General features: G+C 32.8%; 1 protein-coding gene across 3 annotated transcripts in view; it reads right to left on the reverse strand.

The window, feature by feature from the left end:
- The window catches only part of LOC145668287 (alpha-mannosidase 2-like), a 171786-nt gene that overhangs the window by 15012 nt on the left and 143998 nt on the right, over nt 1-12776 (reverse strand). For all 3 annotated transcript variants that reach the window (XM_081736010.1, XM_081736011.1, XM_081736009.1), the window contains exons 11-15: nt 11795-11980; nt 9207-9279; nt 6684-6878; nt 3841-4022; nt 223-429 (exon numbers count right to left, since the gene is read on the reverse strand). In XM_081736010.1, the coding sequence (XP_081592136.1) occupies nt 223-429; nt 3841-4022; nt 6684-6878; nt 9207-9279; nt 11795-11980 (843 nt within the window). The remainder of the gene's footprint in view (nt 1-222; nt 430-3840; nt 4023-6683; nt 6879-9206; nt 9280-11794; nt 11981-12776) is intronic.

Here is a 12776-nt window from a genome sequence, read left to right on the forward strand (position 1 = left end):
ATAAAAAAGCAAACAAGTTGCTCAAATGATTAATTTTAAGTTCGGTTGTTTAGATATTGTGGGTACTATGCTAAATGTTAGAATTCTTAAAATAGTTTGATTGAAATGAAATTCTACTGATAAACGTGATATTTGGGTTAAAACTGTTCTTCGCGAAAACAGAGCAATAACTCACTAATAAAGACTTATTCCTTTTACTTTTAATAAGTAAGATTACATTACCTGACGAATGTTATATTTACTGGAAAAATATTATTTTCTTCTTTAAACTGGATACCTTCCAGGAAGCCAAATTCATTAAAGAAAGCTATTAGAATGTTGTTCGCCAAAGAAAATTTCTCACAGCCATTGGTAATATTCATCTTTCTAGCGTTGCGAGGAAGAGAAAATTCGTAATCGTAATTGCATGTTCTAATAAACGTATTTTCTCTGAAAATAAAATGATTCAAAATTCTGAAGAACAAATTAAAATAAATAAACCATTAATAATAATAAAATAATAACAATAAATTTAATTCACAGTATAATCAAAAGTAAGTATATAAAATAAAAAAGAATACTGTTAGATAATATTAACGAAAACATCAACTGATTCAAGAACTAAGAGAAATATAAATTTAAATAAACTCAATACTAAGATCAACAGGATTTTAAAAAGAATCGCTGTAAATCGAAACAGTGATAGTATATATCAAAGGCTGAACGTTCTAAAATTCGGTTATTTATATTTTTTTGTTAGTTTTTCCTCCTAATTACCCAGCAGATGCAAATTTTGAGAAATTAAGTAAAGTACGTACGTAACCGGAATTAACTTCTATTCGCATTACCTATTCGATTTACGAGTAGGGGGCACGGTAGCTCATTGGAAGAGCTGTTACCTCTGGAGTGTGGGGGACCCTGGTTCGATCCTCGGGCAAGTAAGTTTGTGGTGGACAACATCGAGTAAGTTGAATTTTCCCGTTTCCTCTCACTTTCTCATTCCATCAAATTTTTCATCATCATCCATTTGCCTTAATGATCGTCTCCCTTAGCCTAAAAAGGCATAATCACGAGACATTAAACTTAGAGATTTCATTTTCGATTTATGAGTATGCTTCGGAAAGTTCTTAAAACCCTTCAATAAAATGAGTTATATCTACAAATCTGAACGACACAAAATAATAATAATAATAATAATAATAATAATAATAATAATAATAATAATAATAATAATAATAATAATAATAATAATAATAATAATAATAATATAGATTTTATTGAAAATTTTGTTTCGTTCTCTTGCAATAATACAGGACATCTTGTGATATTAATAAATACAAGTAGAAGTGTCATCGTACACCACGTGAAGGAATTTGGTTTGCATGGTGTGATATTCTCTCAATTTATATTGAAATCGGAAGTCCTAGTAGATTTCTACCACTTTTCAGTTTTAGTAGAGAGATTAGAATGGAAATGGAATATGTTCTTGGAACATTTAATTGATTGCAGAAAGCCGCTTCTCGCTATCTATTGCCTTTTTACTCTATAGGGACATTCAAATAGAAGTGGTTGGTTTGATTTCTACCACTTGTGGTTTGAGTATCATCTTCATAAAATAACTCGATAGAGGTGACCCTCTGCGTCCTGACTAAAACACATAGTGATCCATCTTTTTGTCTCCCGGATGGACGGATAGGTAGGGTAAATATACAGTGAAACTTGTCTATGTTGGCCACCATCAGTTCCATTGGAAAGTGGCCAACTTAGACAGGTGGTCAACTTACAGAAAATAAGTATTATTGATGTATTTTTAGAATAGGATTTGTAGTATTACTCAATCGTAAAATTTTCATAAGTAATGGCATGACAGCTATTTTTAAATAATATATAAAGAGTAATCATAACAATATACAGTACCAGGAAAAAATCACTGCAATATGTTTAATATATGTACAGTATCTTTTGCAGATTCCTTTCGGAAATAACGAATAAGTTATTAATAACAAATTTATTCATGGTGGTTCATTCTAAGCGTATTGCTTTTATTTATTTATTTATTTATTTTTTTTTGGCACATATGCACATTCTAATTTATAGTTAACTACCTTGTTAATGAGTGCTTCCCTCGGAGCGAAAGATGTTTTGAAAAAAATCTTAAGGAAATTCATATCTCAAAACCTCAGCTACCTTTCGACAAGCCGTCAGGTGCCAATAGTTGACAATTGAGATGGTTAGCTTTAACCTTGAAAATTTTTTCGGACTTACTAAAGCTCCCCATTGATGAAAGGAGCCGATATAGCTAATGATTTTACCAAAACAGACAGGATAAACAAATATGTACAACTATTTCCTGAATTCCTGTACGTGCTTTTTCTTATTCACATCTTCCTTCACCAACCCTTTATCAGGGCAGGCCCGCAACTAGAGGGGGGCTAAGGGGGCCTGGCCCTTCCTAAACTTTTCGTGGCCCCCTAGACCTTAATACAAAATGCTATTATTAATACAAAAAAAAACACAATTTAGCTATGTGTAAGAGAATTTTTAATGACTTGCCCCCCCCCTAACATACTCATGGCCCCCCAAACCTCTGTGGCTGGTTGCGGGCCTGTATCAGGGTAGTGTTCTGACCATTGACCTCCAAGAGCAAATTGTAGGAATCCATGCTTCTATGCCCCCAGTCACAAATACGGAACATCTGCCTCTCATATGGGAATACAAAAGAGTTAAGGAAAATAATAACATGGTATTTTGCATTTCCAAGATATTCAGGTAAATTTATCTTTATCATCATAGGGTAAACATTGCTTCAATGCGGCCAACTTCCAAGATAGACAGGTGGCCAACTTACGGAATAATAAATAACGAATGTCTTATGGAAAAATGCAGGTTCAAGGCGAACCAAACCAAGATAAGCAGGTGGCCAACTTAGAGAAGTGGCCAAGTTGACAGGTTTTACTGTATAAGGAAGTTTTGTAAACCCAACTGATTAAAAATGAATAACAATGAATAACACAAGCCATAATTAATCATGATACAAATAGAGAATCCCAATCTCAATATATGTAATTTTAATATTTAGAATATCAAAAGTAGTAAAAAAAAAAAAAAAGGATAAAATATTGCATTCTTTGCTAATATTCACTTTATGAAATTCTTTTCTTTGATAGAAAAGTGACACTTCAAAATCAGCAGCATTTCAGGTGATTGAGTTGAAGATTGTCACTGCTTCAGGTTAACATGGGCGGACAAATGCACAATTACTTCCATGGGAGAAGTGGAAGGGGGAAGGATATGTACACTCATGTCCAAAATTATTGTCGCATATCTATAACTGTCTTCTTGTAAGAATATAATTTGATAATGATTTTGCAGAGTACTTTTAATACTGATACTATGTGTATAATCAGGAAATGTATATTTGTGGTAAATTTCATAGGAAAATAATTATAAATACGAAAATCATAATGAGCAAAATAAAATGTAACTAAATGGACAAGATAATTTTATTTTCCTTTCATTGTTTTTATTTACTGCTCTTTTGACATGAAATTTACCACATACTTGTCTTTGCCGATTATACACATACTAACATTATAAGAAATACCGGGCGAATTCGTTATCACATTATATTATTAGAACAACATATTTATAGTCACTCGACAATAATTTTGGACATGAGTGTACCTTTACCTGGGATGCTTTCACATAAAACCCTTCTAGGCATTAGGGCCATTTTTAACGTCATATGTTAATAAAGGTCATTCTTGACTAGTGTCATTTTTCTATTAAAAGAATAACATAGCATCATATAAAAAGCATTAAAATGAAATATTTACTGTACCTCATGTTGAGCATACGTACATAAGGCTACCAGATTCTTTTATATAATATGTCATCAACGAAAGAGGCTGTAGTGTGGCTTCAAAGGAAATATCAAATTTTGAATTATCAATATAAAAGACTTCTTGGAAAAATATGTTACGACGTTTTTGAAAAACAGGACTAGTTTGAGACAAAACTTCTTTATCTGAAGGACCAATTACCTGTGAACAGAATATGAAAATGACCAGTAAATCAGTAAATCTTCCGAACTTTTGTATTAAGTATTCATTCATATTAGGTATTAATTCAATGAAAAGAGACGGCGAAATCATAGAAAGAAGGGGAGCATATTTAGAGATTAATGACTTAAATATGACATATGATTGACAATCTAATTTGATATAATGCATTTTATATACTTTATTTATGAACATAAATATGCACGTGCGCATATATGATTTTAGATGCTGAATTATCATTCCCATATGTAGTATGGTGTTTTCCCTACAGATGACGGTACTTTCACGACTTAACATGTGACGTCTGAAGTATAGTAGTGAAACAGACTGGCCAATGCACACCTGACATTTGATAGGAAGAAGAGGTGCATTGGAGTTCTAGTTATGGCCATCGGATTTAACTAAAACTAACTAACTATATGGCTTATGGAACCCGGAGGTTCAATGCTGCGTTCACAAAAGCTCTCCACTGGCTTCTATCCTTAGCTAACTGGATCCAGTTTCTACTTTGGATTCCTATCTCTGCGAGATCCATCTTAATATTGTCCTCCCATCTGCGCCTTGGTCTTCCAGATGGGAAGACATGTAGGTCGTTTTCCAATTGGTCTTCCAGTCAAGACGTTGAAAGCGTTTCTACTTTCTTCCATCCTAGCTACATGACCTGCCCACCTAAGCCTCCTAGTCTTGATTACCCTAACAATGTTTGGTAAACCGTGTAAATTATGTAGTTCGTCGTTATGAAGTTTCCGCCATTCCCCATTCCCGTTCCTCTTGAGTCCGAATATTCGTCTCAGGATCTTTTTCTCAAATACTTTCAGTCTATATTCTTCTCTCACTGTCAGCGTAAGCGACTGTGTTTCGCAACCATACAGAACAACAGGTATGATTATCGTTTTGTAAATTTCAAGCTTCAAATTCCTTGACAGAATTCGCGACGACAAGAGATTTTGAACTGAATATTAACACGAATTCCCGGCTTTTAGTCACCATTTAATTTCTTCGTGAATATGATTTTGGTCTGTTAATATCGATCGTAGAAATTTGAAAGTATCCGCTTTATCAAAAGTATTACCGGTATTTAATATTTTAGGGCATCCATAGTTTGCCGTATTACGGTCCTGACGCACTTCCATGTATTTAGTTTTCTCTGCATTTACTTCTAAACCCATGTCCCTGCAAGCGTTTAATAAGATCTCTGCATTTCTTTTTATTGTTCTTCTGTCGTCCCCTATTAAATTTGCATCATCAGCATAGCCATAGCCTAGTGAATACCGTTCAACTCTTCTGTAATATATCTTTGAGGGGTCTTAAAGGATGCAGTCTACCGTAGGAAACGAGCAAGACTGGAGGAACCTTTCTGAAGAAATTACACAGAATATATAGTAATTCCCACGAACACATTGATCAACGTTGCTTACGCAACCGATTGGCGTTGTGCTATATGTCTGGTCCTTTATTGGCAACCTTTGAGTACTTTCAGTAACTGTAAAATTGCAGGAAACATATTTACCACTGGATACTTACCAGAACAGTTATTTTTGTGGGCGTTTGGAGTTATTAAATATGAAATTAAGGTGAGTATTTATGTTGTTGAATATCCTGTACAACATGTCCAGGATTTCGCAAAGGAGCCATGATGATGGGATCACTACTATCTTGTTCTTGTGTATAGATTTTACGCAAGAGCCATGAATTCCTACTGGTCCTTCTTAAGCGCGTTTCAAACTGTATATATACAAATCCAGTACATGAATCGGCCATTACGAGTATTTGGAATGTAAGTCTTAAAAGTATGGCTAGAACGTCCTGTGAACGAATTCAACGGAAACAAACTCAGTTTTGAAAATTTATATCTGAGGTAAAATTATTTAAGAAAGTGTGTCCTATTTTACGGAAGAAGTCAGGATATACGACTTTGAAAATTAAAACTCAACATGTTGATGTATAGACTTATGTTTCAAGGAACATTTTTAAATGTCTTAGCTTATGAATAACTGAAAAATACAATATTATATCAAGAAGAGAAAATATATATAAGTTGGTCACATTTTTGAGAACTGAAATGTAAAGAATGAACATTCAGGGAATTCATAACTCATTCTTTTAAGTACTTTTCCAAATCTTCTTCATTAGAATTTCCACTCTTACTTTCATACTATCGATATCAATTAATAAAGAATTTTGTGTTTTCTGACTGACTGCCTCCCTTTGGCGGTCCTTTACCACAGAAATGTTTTTATTTGAGTTCAGCTGCTGAGTTATTCAAAATTTTGGAATGGTGATTAAAGTCCGTGGTCTGCAACAATTTCCACTAATCCAAAATTTTCTTCTGGTTTTTTGTTACACTGTAATTGTCTCATTATGTAATGAAAGAGAGAATCGCTACATGATGATAAAACATAGACCTAATTCCACTTCCTCGATTTTACATAGGTTCCTAATTTAATAATAGAATTTCATTTCACGTTACATGAATGACTTAAGTAAATGAAAACTAATAATGACGAAAGGCATATGTAAAATACAATTTCGTGAATACATTATTGACGATTTATGAAATATAAAAAAAAATGTGCCAAATATTACTTCGAACTATTGCAGACTAAATAAAAAATTCCATTGTATTGTTTAAAATTGCCTTACCTTTACATGAGGTGTTGAAAGTCTGATAGTAACGATCTCGTTCCTCTGATGAGTAAGCGAATTGTATAGAATTATCCTGAGCGTGTTGCTACCTCTTTTAAAAGCCAACGTGGTGATTTGAGGTAAACTGTAATATTTGGTCCATATTTCATTAAACCCAAAATATATACTCTTGGGTGAAGATTTATGAAACACCTGTAATTAACTATTTGGTTAAAATTACTTCATTTTAATTATGAAGAACTCGATGTATTATAAATAAATAAATAAATAAACATTATAAAAAGTGGAAATTCTACTTGTAAGTAAACTAAAACTTGGATATTAGTAATAAAATTTATCTTTAAGGCTTTTGGAATTAATATAACAGTTAAAATAGATTTACTTTTTATTCAATCGAACGAAAGAGTTTAGTAATTATAAGTAAGTAGGTAAATTGAAGAATTTGGATTCAGCTGTTCGATCTTCCTTAAAAGGTAAGATCAGATTGTTAATAAAACCTTAGATATAAATCTCTTTAGACCCTGATCAACACAAAGCAATTAAGAATGTTCTCGTTTTATATGTGACGTGAGGATAAGAAGCTTACTCCAAAAGAGTGACAGTACTAAGACAAAGTTTTTGGGACATACTGTGCATATCTAGACTCTGAACAACACACATCGAATTTAGATTATTTATCATATGTGACGAAATGCTGCAACTAACGAAAAGTTAGGTTTCGGCTCGCCACGTTTAGATTACATGAATTCAGTACTTTTTGTTCCAATCTGGCTAGTTTTGTTTTCAAAGGCTACCTTTCCACCACATGTAAACAGAAAATTTTGGAATACTTTATACCAATAAAGATAAAGATATTATTAGTCTTGTTGCTTTCCCTTTGTAGGTTTTTAAAATTTTTAATTTTTTTGAATTCTTTTGAAATTTGACTGTCACATATAAAAAGAGAACATTCTGATGTTTAAAACAATGTTCTAACAGGCTCTACATAGGTATGAATCCTGATATTTTCTTCTCCCAAACCGGCTTGTACTTTTCGAATTTGCATTTTGACCTTCCCTCACATACGTATAAAAAGAAAGGATTCATAATTTTTGTCTGTTAATTAGGATCTAAAGAGGATTTTAGTTGCAATGTAAGCATAAGAAAAATACACATGAAAATCTTTAATAAATAAACAGTTATCGCTTAAATTATAAGAAAGGTTTGGGAATAGTTTAAATAATGAAAATAGTATTGCAGTTTACATCTCAGATTACAATTTAGTGATTGCTAAAGTGGGTATTTATTTGCTAAATATACCCAGGAGAAATTAAGATGAGAGAAGTAAGATACTAAGAAGTTGAAAGACAAAGATTGAAAAATAGTATCATTTAGAAATTCTAAAAGAAGTGTTCAAATTCAGAAGAGAGAAACACAGGAACTAATGAGTAGTGGAGGCAGCTACACCAAGTTTCAGAAGAAATTAAAAAAAAAAAAAAAAACAATAGAGTGTTACAATCAAAACTGCACTAAGAAACACTGGATTAGTACAGAAGTGATGAGAAAAAAGAATGAGAAAGGATGTTAAGGGAATTATTCAAACTAAAAATAAAAAGAACGTATGAAATAATTTATTGAGGAATTAAGGAGCGAAGTTGACAGATCTAGGAAAGTATGTTATAGAAGTAAATGTGAAGAGAGAAGAATTTGAAAGAATAGGTAAATATGAGTAACCATATATTGAGAAAGATAAGGAAAACAAAAGTAGTAGTAGGAAATAGAGTGGAAAGTAACTAATTGCGAAAGTGAAGTTTTAGGAACAAGGAAGAAAACTTTTGAGAAATAGTATGAAAATTTTTGAGAAGTAGGAATGACTTTGTAGTCTGGATATTGAGGATGAAAACACACAAGTGCAAATGAGAAACAGCTTACGATACTACGAACTGAATCTAAAGAAGCACTTACTAAGATAAGAAATGGAAAATCAACTTGGATAGATATCTATTGAGTTAACAATAAAGTTTAGAGGAAGAAGAAAAATAAACGTTTGGTATATGTTATATGAAACAGAAGAATCAGTATATAATTTTTCATAGATCATTGCCATTCCATTGGAGAAGAAAAACAAAACAAACCAAAAGGGTGAAGAAAATGAAAGTATACGGAAACTATTAGTTTATTATCATACGTGGCAAGAAGTCAAAATGAAAGTTCGAAACTTCTCTTATCCCTGCAATCCACAAAATGTATATGATAGATAGTGATGATTGGTTGTTCAAAATATATGAACACTTTTCTAAAAACTCGTGAAAACCAAATAAAGACTTTTCTGCTTAACTGAATATTTACTTACTTCATTATTTTCCATTCTTTTCTGTATTATTGGATTCATTTTCGTATTTGAGTTTATTTTTGTATTTGTATTACGTAATAGGCCTACTTTTAATAAGATATCAGTACGCTTTGTTACTCCGAAATATTTTCATTTGTTATAAGTTTCATGCTTATTATTCTATCACTAAAAATTCTTTAGCTTATTACCTGAAATGGTGTTAGGAGAAAATGGACAACTTGCTGCAGTACATGTCGTACTCCACGCATAGAGGAAAGTAACCTGAAAATAAACACGATCGTTTAATCATTAAAAGAGATGGAGAACTCTGTTCACAATTTTGTTGCTAATAATAGACGTATAAGGCAATTTTTATTTAATGCAACTCCACACTCCTGGACATACGAACTATATTTAAATGTTGTACCATCCTGGCTAATATTCAATATTCTGACACTTCTTTTCTTTTATCGCTCGTCAAATAATTCCTTTCTGTAAAATTGTATCCATATTATATACATTTGGGTATGTGAGTATTTCACTTGAAGACTAGTTCTAGACGAAGTGGAGATACTAAGACATTAGAGCATAGAAGGATGATCAGTTCTTTTCCTTTATGGCACAAAACTAAATAAAACAAGTGAGTTTCGTTTCTCAGTGTGAAATTACGATAGACTTCCAAACTATGGAAATTCAATGCTAAAACTTGAAGTAGTGTAGGCGCTATCTGTTACTACTAGCTGCAAAGGATTGATAAAAGCAAAGATAGAACTTGTTCCTCGGATGCTGAATCCATATTAAAAGGACATTATTCCCTATGGTTTACTGTTTTTGTCCTATGGCGATAACGGTTGAAATTGAAACTGGAAATCGTTTATATGAACCAATTTCGGATTGAATTAGGATTGGTTAAGGGAGAAGATAGAACCAACTCTTGGGAAGCTGAAACGATTGCAAGAAAGTTCATCTCGATATCTCTTACTGTTTTTGTTCTACGGGAAATCAGTATTGAAACCGATAGTAGTAAATTTCAACCACTTTCAGTTTTAGGAGAGTGTTGCAAGTTGTGATGATATGTATCCTTGAAACCTTGAACCGATTGCAGGAAACCGCTTAACACTAACTATTACCATTATTGTTCTTTGGCGATAAATGTTGAAACCGGAAATGGTTAATTTTAATTTTAACCACTTCTGGATTCAATGGAGGGATAAGGGACGAGATACTACCTACTCTCGAGAACTTGAATCGAACGAAAAAAAAAAAACGTATCTCGATATGTTTTACCGTTTTTGCTCTACAGACTCTATAGATATTTTGCGTTGCGACTAAAATACACAAATTTAGCAATATTTGAGAAGTTAAAGAAGATCATGGTCACGAAGCAAAAGACTGATGCAATATCTACACTCGTTTTTCTATTCCGAAGGACATGGTATTAAGTAATGATAATAGTGTGATACAAGATAATAATGTGAGCACTATATATATATATATTATTGTGAAACTTATGCTCAGGAAATTGCATGCCCGATGAACAATAGGATGGCTTAAATGAAACGAAGTGAAATTTCTGGTTTAATGTCACACGATATGCCCGTTAGGCCAGTAGTTTCCAACCAGTGTGTCACGAAATGTTAGATTTAAAAATCATGGAGCATTTAATACATAGTTAAAATCAATGTTGAGACAGATTATACTAGTCAACGCCTCCAGCGGCAGCATTAATGCTCAGCACTACATACGTATAGTCACTACTTTGTAGAAGCTTATAGGCTTATATTATTATTATTATTATTATTATTATTATTATTATTATTATTATTATTATTATTATTATTATTATTATTATTATTATTAAAATCAAATAAGTGTGTTGCAATGTCATGGGCGTTTAGTTAAGCGTGGCGTCAGTGAGAAAAGATTGGTAACCACTGCTTTAGACTAAAGAAGACAAATGATTAACGAAAGTGAACGACTATGAAAGAATTGGTGGAATAAGAATTGGGAGGAAACGGGAGAAGCTCAAGAAAACTTACAGACACGATGTTGTGCACCGTAATTTCTCATGTCCGGAGATCGAATTACATGTATAGACCCTTCGCACCAAAGAAAAGGGTTCTATCACTAGGTTACTCGACCAAATATTAATCCTGTTACTAAAGGTTCTACCATGATCTATTTCCTGACAGTACTGAATTTCTGTGTTCATAAATATTCGTACAAAGGGAAATATAATTACTTATTGTTAAATCACTGTTTGGGTGAAGGACTTTCCAACCATTCTCGGCAACCAACTACCTTAATCAATTTTTTTAACCTACTCACAAGTGTTTCTTGATTTTGTCTAGCTACTTTGTATGGGGAATTGCCTATGATATTTCTTGCTCTCTAATATCAAGTCGAAGTTTGTTTTCATCACCGATCATCATTTCTTCTTGGAGTATGCATAGCCGATTGTCACAAGAAGGTACACACTTTTCAGTGTCCAAATTCAGTGCGGATATGCACAAAATTGATATACAGTTTATCAACATGCTAGTAATTGTTTGCATAAGTTAGTCCAAATCTCATTTTGGAATCATTCCAATCTTCTCAAATTAGATATATTCTTCAAAATTACCGCCATTTTCGATAATTATCTTAATCAAACCTACATATGAATATATATGAAAATATATTTATGCTATTATACGAGTAGTCAACATTCTGTAGTGATCTGGTGACTGTCTCTTTTTACTATTCAAAGAACAAAATACTAAATGTCAAATATCGACAGCAATAATTAAAAACTAACCTTTTTGCATAATCCTTGATAACATAATCTCTTGAAGTTCCTGTAATTGCATCATGGTGCTGAAATAGAGCAAGGTTTTTCCTTGCCTCTGTCAACAGTGGGAATAATCCAAACGAAGGATCACGAAGCCATGTGGTGTTAACATTTGGTGTTGCCCATGCTAATGAACATAGTATTTCAGTATCTCTGGAATGTAAATAGAATACATGCAGTTATTCTAAATATATGCTAAGGTCTATTTTTTTTAGTTAATTGTATTTCTTTGAATTAGTTTGTTTTGTAGAGAAAATAGAACTGATAGAATGTCTCTTTCAGGTGTTTTAAAGTTATAAGAATTAGAACAGTGAAATAATGTGATAAATTAAAGTTCACTAAATATTATACCAAAGATTTGTTGCAGTTGAAACATGAGAGCTGACAAGGATTGAGATTGACCATTTGCCTGTATTCTATTTATCTTATCCTCCCACTTTACTTGAGACGTACCTAGATGTTCCTCCTAGCAGCGTCATTAAAGATTATGGTTGGGGGAGGAAAGCCCTGATGTAAGTAGATTTTAATGTTTTTCGTTTGTATATACACTGGTGTGAAAAAGTTAAGGACTAGATAGATAAAGTAACATAAACTATTAGGAGACAATGAAAATCAATAAATGCCCAGCAGCGTGTTGCTAGAGGTTTCCCACATGTGAACACGAAGCAAGATGTATTGCGTGACGTCAGCATGACTATAGTGCCGAATAGGTCTGTTCCCCCAACACGAAGCAGTCGAATGAAATGAACGAGACAGTTTGTGTTAGTTAGCCAGAGAACAGTAAGGTGCATTGTGACGTGCTACCCACAGTAATATGATCCGGAGACATTTGGATGACTTCACATGGAGAAAATCATTGGGAAACGGAATGAAGGACGAAGTGTAATGAGTGTTGTCCAAGAGTTTGGTATAGCTCACAGCATTGGTTTCTGTTTATGAAAAACCTTCC

Source organism: Thermobia domestica, chromosome 13 (assembly GCF_964235325.1).
Source record: "Thermobia domestica chromosome 13, izTheDome1.hap1.1, whole genome shotgun sequence".
NCBI lineage: Eukaryota > Metazoa > Arthropoda > Insecta > Zygentoma > Lepismatidae > Thermobia > Thermobia domestica.